Genomic DNA, 14,662 nt, shown 5'->3' with positions numbered 1-14,662 from the left:
AGCCACCTGGGAAACCTGTATTAGGTCTCTTTTGCCTGGTTTAAAACACACACACACACACACACACATTTCTTTATTTTAGATATTCTGATCAGATCCCTCTCTAGTCCATCTTGGAACTTGCTCTCCTAATTAATCTTTCTCTCTGTTATCCTCAGTGTACTTGCTTTCTCCTTGTCTCCATCTCCTCAATCCATGTTTATATTAATAGCTCTCTTTTCTTATATATTCAAGCATACATAAATTCTCCATGTTTATATTAATAGCTCTCTTTTCTTAAATATTCAAACATACATAAATTCTCCATTCTTCTCATTCTGTGTATCTCTCATGCCTCTCGTGCATGCATGCTAAGTTGCTTCAGTCATGTCCAACTCTTTGTGACCCCATAGACTGTAGCCTGCCAGGCCCCTCTGTCCATGGGATTCTCCAGGCAAGAATACTGAAGTTGGTTGCCATGCCCTTCTCCAGGGGATCTCCCGGACCCAAGGATCGAACCTGCATCTCCTGCATTGGCAGGTGAGTTCTTTACCTCTATCATCACCTGGGAAGATGATTGTAGTTTATTCCTTTTTTCTTTTCATCTTTAAATCTCCTTTTTACTTACAAATGTCACAGACTTTAGGTTTATACTCACAGTCTCCCTTCCTCTTTTCTCTTTGGCCTTTGCTGAGATTCTCTTCCTTCTGTTACATGGTCATTGTGGATTCACTGGTCTGTTTCTAGAAGACACCAGGCAAGTTGATAATTACAGAGACTGGCACGAAGTAAACCATGGCAACCTGAAAACTATGGAGAGTCACCACAGAAATAATGCATTTGTAAAAGTATCTTCTCTGAGCTTAAACCTTGAAGTTTCTTTAGCACAAGTATCTCATATACCTGAAATACTTGGGAAATACTTGAAACCTAATCTAGAGTGTATTACTCAGAATAAAAGCTACGCAAGAAATGAAGTGGGATTTAATCAATATGACAAGTTATTTCTTTATACTAAGCATGAGAAAATTCTTAATAGACAAAAATACGACAAATATAGTGAACACATTAAAGCTTTCAGCCGTAAGTCACAGCTTATTAAACACTGGAAAACTCAAATGGCAGAGAGACACTGCAGCTGCACTGACTGTGGGAAAGCCTCTTCCCAGAAGCCAGACCTCATTAAGCATCAGAGAGCACACACCAGGAGAAACCCTACCGGTGCAGCAGGTGTCAGAAAGCTTTCAGCCGGAAGTCCCATCTCATTTTACACCAGAGAACCCACACAGGAGAGAAGCCCTATGAGTGCAACAAATGTGGGAAAGCTTTTACTGATAGTCATGCCTTAATAAGCACCAGAGAACTCACACAGGAGAGAAATGGTTTGAGTGCCGCATGTGTCAGAAAGGCTTCAGTGATGAGTCACAAGTCACATTACATCAAAAGAAGTCCTACAGATGTGATGAATGTCAGAAAAGCTTCAGCAATAAGTCACAGCTCATTATTCATCAGAGATCTCACACAGGAGAGAAACCCTATGGTTGCCATGAATGCGGAAAGACATTTCCCCTTAAGTTTAGCCTCATTTTACATCAAAAAACACATACAGGGGAAAAACCTTATGGATGCAGTGAATGTGAGAAAGCCTTCATCCACAGATCTGAGCTCATCAGACATCAGAGAACTCACACAGGAGAGAAACCTTATAATTGCAGTGAGTGTGGAAAAGGCTTTAGCGTAACGTCACTCCTCAACACTCACTGGAGAACTCATACAGGAGAGAAGCCCTATGGATGCAATGAATGTGGAAAAACATTCTCCATCAAATTTAGTCTCATCCTATACCAAAGAACTCATACGGGTGAGAAACCCCACGAATGCCATCAGTGTCAGAAAGCTTTCACCCAAAAGTCACATCTCACTATTCTTCAGAGGTCTCACACAGGAGAGAAACCCTACGAGTGCAGTGAATGCCATAAAGCCTTCAGCCGGAAGTTGTATCTCCTTATTCATCAGAGAATTCACTCTGGAGAGAAGCTTTATCAAGGCCATGAATGTGGGAAAACTTTATCCCACAAGTTTAGCCTCATCATTCATCAGAGAATCCATACAGGAGAGAAACCCTATGGATGCAGTGAATGTGGGGAAACTTTCCCTATGAAGTTTAGCATTGTTTTACATCAGAAAACACATATGGGAGAAAAACCCCATGAATGCCATGAGTGTCAAATCTTTTGCCCAGAAGTCACATCGTATTATACCTCAAAGAACTCACACAGGTAAGAAACATTACAGATGCAGTGAGTGCTGGAAAACTTTCTCCCACAAATTTAGCCTCATTTTACATCAGAAAACTCATCGAGAAGTCATGAAGAAAGTTAATATCCAAAAGTTGTCATTGAAAGGAAATAGCTCATTACACTCCAGAGTTTACATAGGAGTGAAACCTTAAGACTGAAGCAGATTTGGACACTTTCCAGATTCATACCATGTTACCTTTATCAGACAATGGTACTACATAGAATGCCAGACAGGAGGAAATATCTTTCCCAATAAATGTCAATTGAATGTAGGCTAGAGGGAACAAATAGGAACTTCTGTGTATGTATTAATGGTGGGGATGTTGTCAGTATGAAATTCAGCTACAGAGAATTGACATTTAGGGGGAAAGTCATGCTTTCATGGTATCATTTATGAGGGAATTCATTTCCTGTAATTTTGACATAATACACAGCATTACAGAAATTATTAAATATGTAAATAAATACAGTAGTTAGAAAACAAAGCAAAAATTATAGCAGAACCATGTGAAAATACCTAAGTGTTCTGTACCTATTTTAATAACATGATTTTTGTATTTGGGAATTGTGTATGTGAGCATTAACGATTGTGACTCCCTAGTTCATGTGCTTAAATGTCATAAAATTTTACCACAGAATATCTGCACTGAGTCTTTGTATCATCATAATGCTACATGAATTATAACTGAACTCATTATTTTAGTAAAAGAATCTTATGACTCAATATCTTGCCACCTCTACCATGCCCCAACTGTATGCTTTATTAGTAAGTGGGCCTGGAAATTTCTGAGTCTTTCTTGAGTAAAACTTTTGTTTTCATTGATCCAAAGATGGAAAAATTGTCCTGTGTATTAATAACGCTTAAGTGAAAATGCAGCACACAGTTGATTGCTTGACATATTTAAATGGAGAACTGGGCACATAAAATATTAGTGTATCATACAACCAAAGGTACCTTAGATTGGATGAAATACAGTAGAAATCATCATCTTTATAATAGTCTTTCTTCTAAACCAGCCAGATATTTAGGGTTTGAAGATGATGACTATTCATAGGTTTTATATACCCCCTTTGAATTCTGAACAGTTTGAGATAAAGTCCCTGGTATCAGAAGATAAAATTAAATATTAGCTTGAGTCCTGGTATTGCCTGATTGGATGTGTGGTTTGTTCCTAAGGACAAATAAAATATTTCCCCCATACAGCACAAGATGCACTTCCTTTTGAAAGAGTATAAACCAAACTTTACAGATGTTTTTATTAATCCCTTTCTAGAATGTAATACAAAATCTCATTTTTTTTTTTTTTATTAAATGGGAATTAAACTCTTAAGTTACAAGGAGCTTGACTCTGGTTTCCTTTTGAAGCACATTTTACATTAAAATAAAACACAAACCTCAAAGAACAATCCACAGACTGGGAGACTATATCTCAACACTTAACTGAAAAAGATGAAAACTTAGAGTGTATAAAGAACTCTTATGAATCTGTGGGTGCAGAAAAATTGGGATCATTAAGACAAAGAGGGTTGCTCACCATCTAGTTTTGACAGGGGGTAAGTTGTGACCCACTGCAGTTGCTGACAGTGCACTGAGAGGAATTTAAATGGTAAAACAACAGGCATTCTGTGCTTAGAATGCAAGTGAACAGGCAGGCAGGGCTCACAGATCGTTAGATGTATATCTCAGGAAGACTTTTAGTGACACTGGATTCTAGCATCTTCCCATACAGAGATAAACCTTAAAAAGATTAACTTGAGACATTTTTTTTTCCTTTATGATTAGCAGTAAATCTTTTACCAAGATGTATGCCTAACTGCATGTATTTCCTATCCAGAAAGCATATATAAACGGGCTTCTCCCTTACCTTTTTGGGGCAATTTCCTCAGAGCTAATGTCATCCCAAAACTGGGTTCACCTCTTGGTGGGTCTCAAGCCAGTAGGCACACCCAAGCCAAAGAATGGAAGAAGGAAGGATTTATTACTTGCAGCAGGTAAGAACACCCAGGGATTTTTCCCAAAGCATTGGCTCCTGGGAACTGCAAAAGTGAAGAAGTTTTAAGCTAAGGGCACATGCACATTCATGAAGGGGCTTGAGCAGAGAATTTAGCATAAAATTGAGCAAAAGTTGAGTGTCCAGCTTTAGTAGAAGTCAGAGGGTCAAGATTATCAATTTGGTCCTTCACCTAGTGAAGTGAAAGTTTAGCTGCATAGTGGTGTCCAATTCTTTGCGACCCCATGGACTCTAGCCCACCAGTCTACATCAAATTCTCCAGGCAAGAATACTGGAGTGGGCTGCCATTCCCTTCTCCAGGGGATCTTCCTGACTCAGGGATCAAACCCATGTCTCCTATGGCTCCTGCATTGGCAGGTGGATTCTTTACCACTGCGTTACCTGGGAAGCCCCATTGTCCCCTTAACATCATTGATTACGGAGACTGTTCAAGGGCAAGAATTATGGCCAGGCTTAGACGACAAAACGGCTTAGGCTAAAATGGGTTCTCTCATATGTCAAGAAAGCCATGCCTGGTTCTCTTTCTCAGAGAAATCTCCCTAACCCATATACTTACACTAACTGGATGGCTGTGGTCCTTAGCAAGAACCTGAATAAAACTTACAACTGTTATTTTGCATGTTTTCCAGTCAACAGATCAATAAGAAAATAACAGAGTAAAAATCAGTAGGTAAATATCCATAGAAGAGATGATTCTGAATACCCAATTAACATGAAAAGACACTAAACTGCATTTTTAACTGAAAGCAGGCCCATTTTTGGACAGCCAATTCTCAGATTTTACTTCTTTTATGTGAAAAATTATAGCAATTCCTGCTGGATAGGATAGTTTTAATAGTTTTGGGGGACATATCTGTAAAGTGACAGCTGACTGACTTACAGTATCCTAAAAATTTGTAAGGAACACTTGATTTGTCTCTGCCAAAGTATGACAGGATGGAAGGGGGCAGGGCACAGTCATTACAAGAATGACACAGCCATTGAAGATATGACAAACTGGTTAGAACCTACAAGGCTTTGACTAGCCTATACGACTTCCCATAGACCTTGAGCCTCATTATACACTCCTTGTAGTACATTAACGGAGAAGGCGATGGCACCCCACTCCAGTACTCTTGCCTGGAAAATCTCATGGGCGGAGGAGCCTGGTAGGCTGCAGTCCATGGGGTCGCGAAGAGTTGGACATGACTGAGCGACTTCACTTTCACTTTTCACTTTCATGGTGGAGAAGGAAATGGCAACCCACTCCAGTGTTCTTGCCTGGAGAATCCCAGGGACGGGGGAGCCTGGTGGGCTGCCGTCTATGGGGTCGCACAGAGTCGGACACGACTGAAGCGACTTAGCAGCAGCAGTAGTACATTAATATGCTAAATAACACACCCACCAGTGCCAGGACAGTTTCAAGGTTGACCATTTTAAAAGATCAAAAAGTGGGTGGTGGCCCAATTCCTGAAAACTGCTTTTCCCCACAAATAGTTTAAATAATCCTCCCACTTGTTAGCCTATAAAATTATTCAACCCATAAAAACTAACAACCCTCTACCCCTAGGCTGCTCTCACTTGCCTAGGGCATGTGTATTTCTCTGAATAAATTCACTTTCACTTTACTATGGCTCACTCTCCTGAGACCTGGGATGTGACCATTCTCTTGCTCCTCCCTTCTCCTGTAACCATAGCCCACTGCTGCTACAGCTGGAAGAAGCTTGGACTAAGATGCACGATAGGGTGAGGGGTGAACAGAGAGAAGGGGACGTACATTAGTTCAGTTCAGTCGCTCAGTCGTGTCTGACTCTTTGCGACCCCATGAACCGCAGCATGCCAGGCTTCCCTGTCCATCACCAACTCCCGGAATTTACCCAAACTCATGTCCATTGAGTCAGTGATGCCATCCAACCATCTCATCCTCTGTCATCCCCTTCTCCTGCCTTAAATCATCCCCAACATCAGGGTCTTTTCAAGTGAGTCAGCTCTTCACATCAGGTGGCCGGACATTTTTGGCTGGACATTAAAAAGTGACAAAACAGCACAAAGATGCCCCAGAATTGTCTCCCAATAATCTTAGATGAAAGCAGAGGTGCTAAGGCCTTAATGATGTTGTCCCAGAAAGAATGGTTGTGTGTATTTTGAGACCTACCAGAATCCTGTGGGGCTTCCTGTTCATAGGAAAAAAGGCTTTGGGCTCCTTGACTTTCCAGGAGTTCAAAAGGGCAGATTCAAATAGTTTTTCTAATAAAGGAAGTAAGGGAACTCAGTAACAAAGGAAAAGCAGTCAAGAAATAATATTGCAGCAATAAAGCAGGGTCCTGGTTCTTCCTCCAAGGATACACATAACAATATACCTTTCAGCTTTTGGCTGAGCACAACATTCCTGGAACACTATCCATTACCTCACCACCAACCAAACAGAAGCAAGTCACATATCCTGTAGCCCCCGCCCCAAATTTTGCCTTTAAAAACTCTTCCCCCAGATTTCCCTGGTGGTCTAGTGGATAAGAATCCTCCTGCCAATGCAGGGGACAATCCTTGGTCTGGGAGGATCTCCACATACCTGTGGGCCACAACCACTGAGCTGGCAAACTTCAACTACTGAAGCCCTTGCGCCTAGGGCTGTTGCTCTGCAACAAGAGAAGCTACCATAATGAGAAGCCCATGCACTGCAGTGAAGAACTGCCCCGACTCTGCCACTAGAGAAAGCCAGCACACAGCAACAAGGGCCCAATGCAGCCAAAAATTAATTAATTAATTCAAAACAAACAGGGACTTCACTGGTGGTCCAGTGGTTAAGAGTCTGCCTTCCAACACGGGGGATGCAGTTTCGATCCCTGGTCAGGGAACTAAGAGCCCACATGCTTCAACTAAGTGTGGTGACTAAGCTCCCATGCTGCAATGAAGATCCCACATGCCTCAACTAAGATCTCATGCACCCAAATAAATATTTAAAAAACTCAAAAGAAACAAATACTCTTGTAAAAAAAAAAAAAACCTGATGGTTTTCAGGGAGTTCAGGTTTTTTTTTAGCACAAGCCAACCTTCTCCTTCCTTGGCCCTGCAGTAAACCTCTCTCTGCTCCAAATTGCAACATTTTGGTTTGTCTGGCCTCACTCTGTATCTGGCTCATGAACTTGTGGTCAACAACCTGTGTCTCCTGCATTGCAGGCGGATTCTTTACCTCTTGAGCCATCAGGGAAGCCCCTGTATTGTCTTTAATTACACAAATGACTTATTGTCACATATTTGGTCTTTGTATGTACTTGGTCTTTGACGCTGGCTCTTGGGACAGAGTTCCTAAAACATCTGCAGTTTCCTGAGAAATAGAGGAGTATCCTTTTTTTATTCATAACAAGCCCCTCTGAACTATCTGTGAGTGTATGCTAATGAGGTGACTCAGGACAGGTCCCTAGACAACTTTAAGACAGGAGCTGATCCCAGAAAGACCAAGCCTTGACTGGAATGTTGGGCTCTACCCTCTGATTTCAGTAGACAGGAAAGGAACTGGAGATTGAACTCTGTCACTAGTAGGCAGGGGTTTAATCAATCATTCCTATGTAATAGAACCACCATAAAAACCCCAATGGGGTTCAGAGAACTTCCAAGGAGGCAGGCTGATCCCCGTGCTGGGAGGGTGACTCATCCCAACTCTGGGATGGGGAAAGAGGCCCTTGCACTCAGGACCTTTTTACACTTGACTCTCTTTACCTTTTCATGTGGGTGTTCATTAATATCCTTGATGAAAGTGAAAGTTGCTCAGTCATGTCTGACTCTTTGCAACCCCATGAACCATACAGTTCATGGAATTCTCCAGGCCAGAATACTGGAGTGGGTAGCCTTTCCCTTTTCCAGGGGACCTTACCAACCCAGGGATTGAACCCAGGTCTCCCACATTGCAGGCGGATTCTTTACCCGCTGAGCCACACACAGGAAGAAGCCCTATATCCTTGGTAATAAACTATAAAGGTAAGCATAACATTGTCCTCAGTTTTGTCAGTTGTTCTAGCAATTTATCTAACCTTAGCAGGGAAGGTACGGGAACCCCTGAGTTGTAGCCAAGCTGGACACAAATGCAGGGGAACCTGGGACTTTGGACTGGTGTCTGAACTGAAGGCACTCTTGTGATACTGAGCCCTTTAGCCTGTGGAGCCTGATGCTAACTCTGAGTTGTCAGTGTCAGCTTAGGGTTGAAGCTGAAGACCAAATATTAGAACAAAAGATGTTCCTAGTGCTTTTACCACTTAGGAGACTACAAGGGTTTTAGGATCTCTAAGCCAACAACCAGGGATAGAAACCTCTATTATTTCACACCCTCCATTTTAGTAATAAGAGAAACACTCATATTACAGGGGACTGTGTTGTTACAGGGACCGCTGACACTGGAGGATGTGGCCGTGGATGTCACGTGGGAGGAGTGGCAGCTCCTGGCCCCTGCTCAGAAGGCCTTGTACCAGGACGTGATGCTAGAGGACTATAGCAACCTGGTGTCTGTGGGTGAGGACAGTGCCTTTTCTTTCTTCAGCTTCTGAAGGCTTTGTTGTGTCTGTCATGCTCTGAAGTGGTAGATTTTCGGTCTCATCTCCTGTCCCAGATGAGAAGGTATACTCTCTTTTCATTTTAGAGAAAAGCCTTTAATTTACAAACATACAAATTGTGTAGTCCCTAAAAAGCATACTGTTCTCAGCATCACTGATCCCTGGTGACATCTGATGAACCTGAGTCTTCTGGCATTTCCCATGAACAGGGTATCAAGTTAGCAAACCTGATGTACTCTCCAAGTTGGAATGAGAAGAACCACCATGGACCTTAGACGATGAAGTTCCTGGTCAACCCCATCCAGGTAGGTGAGAGAGAAGCAGCAAGACGGGCAAGGCTGAAGAAATCACCTTTCAGTTCCTTAGAGAAGGCATCCCAGTGGGGAGGGGTGCAGAGGACACAGAAACAGGCTCCATGTATCCCTCTCTCCATTTGAGAGCTCTTTTTCTGGGTGGGAATTTAAAGGAAAATATACCCCTTTATCTCTTCTTGGAAAGAATCCATTTATTTCTCCTTAGATGTCAACATTCCTCCCTGCCACACCCCACAGTCTTCCTTGGATTTTCAAATCTTCCCATACTTCATCATTTGTCAGAGTATGATTTTATGTTTCTTTCATGTCTCTTGATATGAAACTCCTCCTTCTGTGTCTTGCTTCTAAGAGGAAACTTTGAATTCATCATTATCTTCTGATGCATACACACGTTCCTGCCCCATTGGAAAGTATTTCCCCTTATGACATCCAGCCACACCTTGGAAGCCTTTATTCTCGTGGTGACATGGTCTCTTAATATGTATTTATGTTTGTTTTTCTTTTTTCCCACTCTGAGCTACTTCAAAGGTTCTGTTGTCATCCTCTGCTCTCATAGACTATAAAACCTTATTTATTTAAATGTGTTAAGCCCTTGTTCTCTGGCCCATGTCCCCTAACAATGTCTAATACACCTGCTGCTACCATATAGTTTACCTGTCTCTATGGCAACTCCCAGTAAGTTCACACTTTTTGTGTGAGACACCAGAACCATCTTCCCTCCAAGAAAATCCCTTTCCAACATCCTTTCTGAAATTGAGATTCTGTTGTACTTCTGTACATCTTAAATCCTGACATTACCTTGAATCTTCTTTACCTTCTGTGTGTATGCACGTGTCATTTCCAGCTCTTTGCAACCCTATGGACTGTGGCCTGCCAGCCCCTTCTGTCCATGAGATTCTCCAGGCAAGAATACTGGAAGGGGGTGCCATTTCATTCTCCAGGGGATCCTCCTGGCCCAGGGATCAAACCTGCATCTCCCACATCTCCGGCATTGGCAGGCAGGTTCTTTACCACAAGCACCACCTGGGAAGCCCCTCTTTACCCTCTGTGCTCCTGCATTTAATACCTTTGCTGTTCCTATTCTTTGTTTCATTAGAGAAGATCTTTCTAAAATTTCTCATTCTGTTAGGCTAGGGAGCCTAAACAAAATCATAAAATCTCATTAGTGAGTCTTATCCTTCCTTCCAAATAAATCCTCATTTCTTCTATGTCTCATTACTTCCTTTGCTTCTTCAAACCATTGTCATGTTTGAACTGCCTACTTTATTCCTTATCTTGTTTATTGTTTCCTTTCCACCTGCAGAATATGGCTTCAATTTAAGTAAAGAATTTTTTTGTGTTTCTCCAATACCAGCACCATGTCTGGTTTGTGGATTAGCCATTTAATAAGGATGTGTTGAATGAATGTCTTTCACCATTTTGAAATTGGGTGTCCCTCCAGTCTCTGTGAGGTGATGCTAACAGTGATGGTATTTAACTGTCCCCAGGGCCTTATTTATAAAGCAAACAAATCTATATTTATTCATTGTGAATTTACTCTATTTTACACTGATGGCTGACATCTTTTGGGTTGTTTGGTGTTTTATATTATCGTGTTTTTAACCATTTCCAAGAGATTGGAGTTAGTGCTTAACGGATGCAGAGTTTTTCAGTTGGAGAAGATGGAAAAACAAAACAAAAAACTAGCGATGAAAGGTGCTGATGGTTGTAGAACATTGTGATTATACTTAATATCACAGAACTGTACATTTAAAAATGGTTAAGGGACTTCCCTGGTGGTCGAGTAGTAGGACTCTGCTTCCACTGCAGGGAGCATGGGTTCAATCCCTCGTCAGGGAACTAAGATCTTGCATGGCCCAGCCCTGCCAAAACCATTAAAACAGTAAAATTTATTTTATATATATTTAACTATAATTTTTAGAAGTTTTTTAAAGATAAGGTAATTTTATGCTTGGAATTTCTTTTCTATTTGATATCTTGGGTTTTTCATTAAAAAGCCAGCTCACCCCAAGGTATTTTTGAAATAGTTTTATTCCATCTGATGCTCATAAAGTGTTCATTGTTATCTTTCCTAGACATTAAGGAAGTGGATGATCATGTGCAGTTGCACTGGCAAAACCAAAATATGCTGAAGTGTCATGAACAGAATGCATTTGGGAATATTATTCATCAGAGCAGACGTTGTTTTCCTTTAAGGCCAAATTATGATGTATTTGATTTACACAGGAAAACTCTGAAATCATATCTAGATGTAACTAACCAGAAAAAAAGCTGCAACAAAAAGGAGCCTGCTGAGTTTAATGGGGATGGGAGATCCTTGCTCCATGCTCATCATGAACAAACTCATACTGAAATTGAACATCAGGAAATACACAAAACAGAGAACACCCATGAATGTACTGAATATGGGAAAGCCTTCCTCAAGAAGTCTCAGCTCAATGAACATAAAATAATTCTCACACAGGAAAGAAACCCCATGGATGTAGTCTGTGTGGGAAAACCTTCTTCAAGAAGTTCAAGCTCACTGAACATCAGCGAACTTACAAAGGAGAGAAACCCCATGAGTGTTGTAAGTGTGGAAGAGCCTTCCTCAGGGAATTTTAGCTTACTGAATATCAGAAGATGCATACGGGAAATAAACCCCATGTATGCAGTATATGTGGAAAAGCATTCTACAGAAAGTTCAAGCTAACCGAGCACCAGAGAACTCATACAGGAGAGAAAGCCTACAAATGTACTGAATGTGGAAAAGCCTTCTTTAGGAAGGCAGAGCTCACTATACACCAACAAAACAAAACAGGAGAAAAACCCCATGTATGCAGTGAGTGTGGAAAAGCTTTCTCCAGAAAAGCACAGCTCTTTCTGGATCAGAAAATTCAGACAGGAGAGAAATCTTATATATGCAGTGAGTGTGGGAAAGGTTTCACACAGAAGGGCAATCTCCTCATACATCAACTAACTCACACTGGAGAGAAACCCTATGGATGCACTGAATGTGGTAAGGCCTTCAGTCAGAAGGCATGCCTCATAGCACATCAGTGATACCATACGGGAAAGACTTCCTTTGTATGTGCTAACCATGAAAAATCTTGTTTGCAGAAATCAGGACTCATTAAACCTCAGAGAATTCATATAAGAGAGAAACCTTATGTGTGCAGCGACTGTAGGAAAGCCTTCACCACAAAGACAATGCTCATTGTCCATCAAAGAACTCACATGGGAGAGAGGCCCTATGGATGCAACGAGTGTGGGAGAGCTTTCTCCCACATGTCTGGTTAAACACAAGAGGACACACACGAGAGAGAAATAAGTAGATTCTGTGAAGGTGGAATACTCTTTCACAAAGGGTCACGGCTTCTTAGATACTAGTGAACTCTTGCAGGGGAAAAACTCTGTTAATATAGTGACTGTGCAGATGCCTTCTGTGACCCCTCAGACATCATTACTCATCAGTGAACTCCTAGCAGGTAGGAATGTAGTCCCGATGGAACAGCCAGCTGCCAGATGATCACCCTCAGGAGATAACAGAGAGTTTGTGCAGGAGAGAAAGGTTTATGGATGCTATGAATGTGGTTATGCCTTCAGTGGTCAATTACATCTTATTTTATGTCATGAAAAATATATAGGAAAAAAACTGGTACATTCTATATGGAAAAGCCTTGGGCCATAATGTATAGCTGCTTGCATGGTTATATGTAAACAGGAAGCCTGTGAATGCAGAAGTTAGAAAAGCTGTGTTTTGGAAGAAATACCCTGTCATCAGTGATTACCATTGGTCATAGGTGAGCTTATAGTGGGTAAAAAATATGAGAGTGGTAAAACCCTTGCCCCCAGTAGGTATTACATACTCGAGAGAAACTGTTGGAAGGCAGTGAATGTGGCAAGGTTTTCAGTGGTACATTCTGCCTCATCCATCAGCTGGTGAAATCATACACAAAACACTGTGAACATACTACTTGACGAGTATCTTAATTAGTTCTTGTGATGCAAAGCCTGTGAAAATGAGGGGTATTTGAGAGCTTTATGTACCATTTCCCACTTTAATGCATTACATAAATACCTGATACATATTTTTGGACAGGAAACCTGGAACCATATTCTTAGGTACTATGCTTAAAAGTGAAAATGTTAGTCACTCAGTCATGTCTGACTCTTTGTGACCCCATGGACTGTACCTGCCAAGCTCCTCTGTCCATGGAATTCTCAAGACAAGAATACTGGAGTAGGTTGCCATTCCATTTGCCAGGGGTTTGACCCAGGGATCGAACTAGGGTCTCCTGTATTGCTGGCAGATTCTTTCCTGTCTGAGCAACCAGGGAAGCCTGGTTACTATGCTTATGTTTCCATAATTTTAAGGAGATAATCTACCTCACATCACTGGTTATATTCATTTCTTATACATTCATTTCTCCCAACTGAAAAAAAATTATCTTCAACGCCCACCCAGTATATGATAATTAGCTGCTACATTTCTTTGACTCTAAATTTATTTAAATATTATTTCAGAAAATTGGGTTTTCTAATAAGAAAAATGAATATTAAGGTCATAAATGCAACTTAATGTCCTTGAATGAGCTTAACTTCAACTGATAAATAAGACCAAGCATTATACAATAAAGGTCACCTTAAACGTAGTTTTTTTGGAGAAGGCAATGGCACCCCACTCCAGTACTTTTGCCTGGAAAATCCCATGGACAGAGGAGCCTGGTGGGCTGCAGTCCATGGGGTCGCTAAGAGTCGGATACAACTGAGCGATTTCACTTTCACTTTTCACTTTCATGCATTGGAGAAGGAAATGGCAACCCACTCCAGTGTTCTTGCCTGGAGAATCCCAGGGGCAGGGGAGCCTGGTGGGCTGCCGTCTATGGGTCGCACAGAGTCGGACCCAACTGAAGCGACTTAGCGGCAAATGTAGTTTTTAAGATTTTCTAGACTTGAAAAGGTAGTGAAATGGTTTGCAAAGTGAACTGAAAGCCCAAAAACAATTAGTAATTTAAACCTATAAATTACATAATAAAATACATTGCAACACAGACCTTGTTTTTTTTTTTTTTTCCTTAAAACATGAAAAGATGGGCAATCTGAACACAAATTAAGATTGCTTCTCTCCTAGCTCTCCCCTTCTCTGGTTATCCAGATTATTCTCAGAATCCTGGGAATATGAAAGTCTACACTGGTTAACTCAGCTGCATTCTTCCTTCTGGACATAGTTCCCTAACCCTATCTTTTGCCTCACTGATGGGATGGAAACCGATACCAGGAAGAAAGGTGGGTGGTTCCATTTCCTCCTAACTCAGGCACTTTTGAATCTAACATGTTTGGGAGTCATATGAGGAAGAGAGAAGTAGATTTTGTAGAATCAACTTTGGCCTGTTACCTCATTCTCCACTGAGCTGGAGAGACTGAATCAGATTGGGAATGAGTGGAGGAGCCCTGCAAGAGTGGGCCGAATCTGGTTCTAGACTGGAATACTACAGGCCTTTAACCAATCTGGCAAATGTTTTCCGAATCTCTATAATCATTGAGCTGTAGCC

General features: G+C 41.4%; 2 protein-coding genes across 2 annotated transcripts; both read left to right on the top strand.

Annotated features, from left to right (window-relative positions):
* Positions 1 to 527: 527 nt before the first annotated feature.
* LOC102401013 (zinc finger protein 182-like) lies at positions 528 to 2,407 on the top strand. Its single transcript, XM_025270133.3, has one exon. The coding sequence runs from the start codon at positions 1,375 to 1,377 to the stop codon at positions 2,260 to 2,262; it is 888 nt and encodes a 295-aa protein (XP_025125918.3). The 5' UTR covers positions 528 to 1,374; the 3' UTR covers positions 2,263 to 2,407.
* Positions 2,408 to 4,171: 1,764 nt separating this feature from the next.
* Positions 4,172 to 12,822, top strand: LOC102400685 (zinc finger protein 649). The gene is given in 7 exon segments (XM_045163224.1): positions 4,172 to 4,271; positions 8,603 to 8,773; positions 9,024 to 9,119; positions 11,204 to 11,583; positions 11,586 to 12,394; positions 12,396 to 12,681; positions 12,683 to 12,822. Coding segments are annotated over 7 exon segments (1,914 nt in total). The 3' UTR covers positions 12,755 to 12,822.
* The last annotated feature ends 1,840 nt before the right edge of the window (positions 12,823 to 14,662 follow it).

This window comes from Bubalus bubalis, chromosome 18 (genome assembly GCF_019923935.1).
Source record: "Bubalus bubalis isolate 160015118507 breed Murrah chromosome 18, NDDB_SH_1, whole genome shotgun sequence".
NCBI lineage: Eukaryota > Metazoa > Chordata > Mammalia > Artiodactyla > Bovidae > Bubalus > Bubalus bubalis.
The sequence above is the reverse complement of the archived record's forward strand: the minus strand, read 5'-3'. Positions and strand labels throughout refer to the sequence as shown.

What these genes read in the sequence shown, in the direction of transcription:
- LOC102401013 (XM_025270133.3), top strand. Translation starts at nt 1,375, where the DNA reads ATGTGTCAGAAAGGCTTCAGTGATGAGTCACAAGTCACATTACATCAA.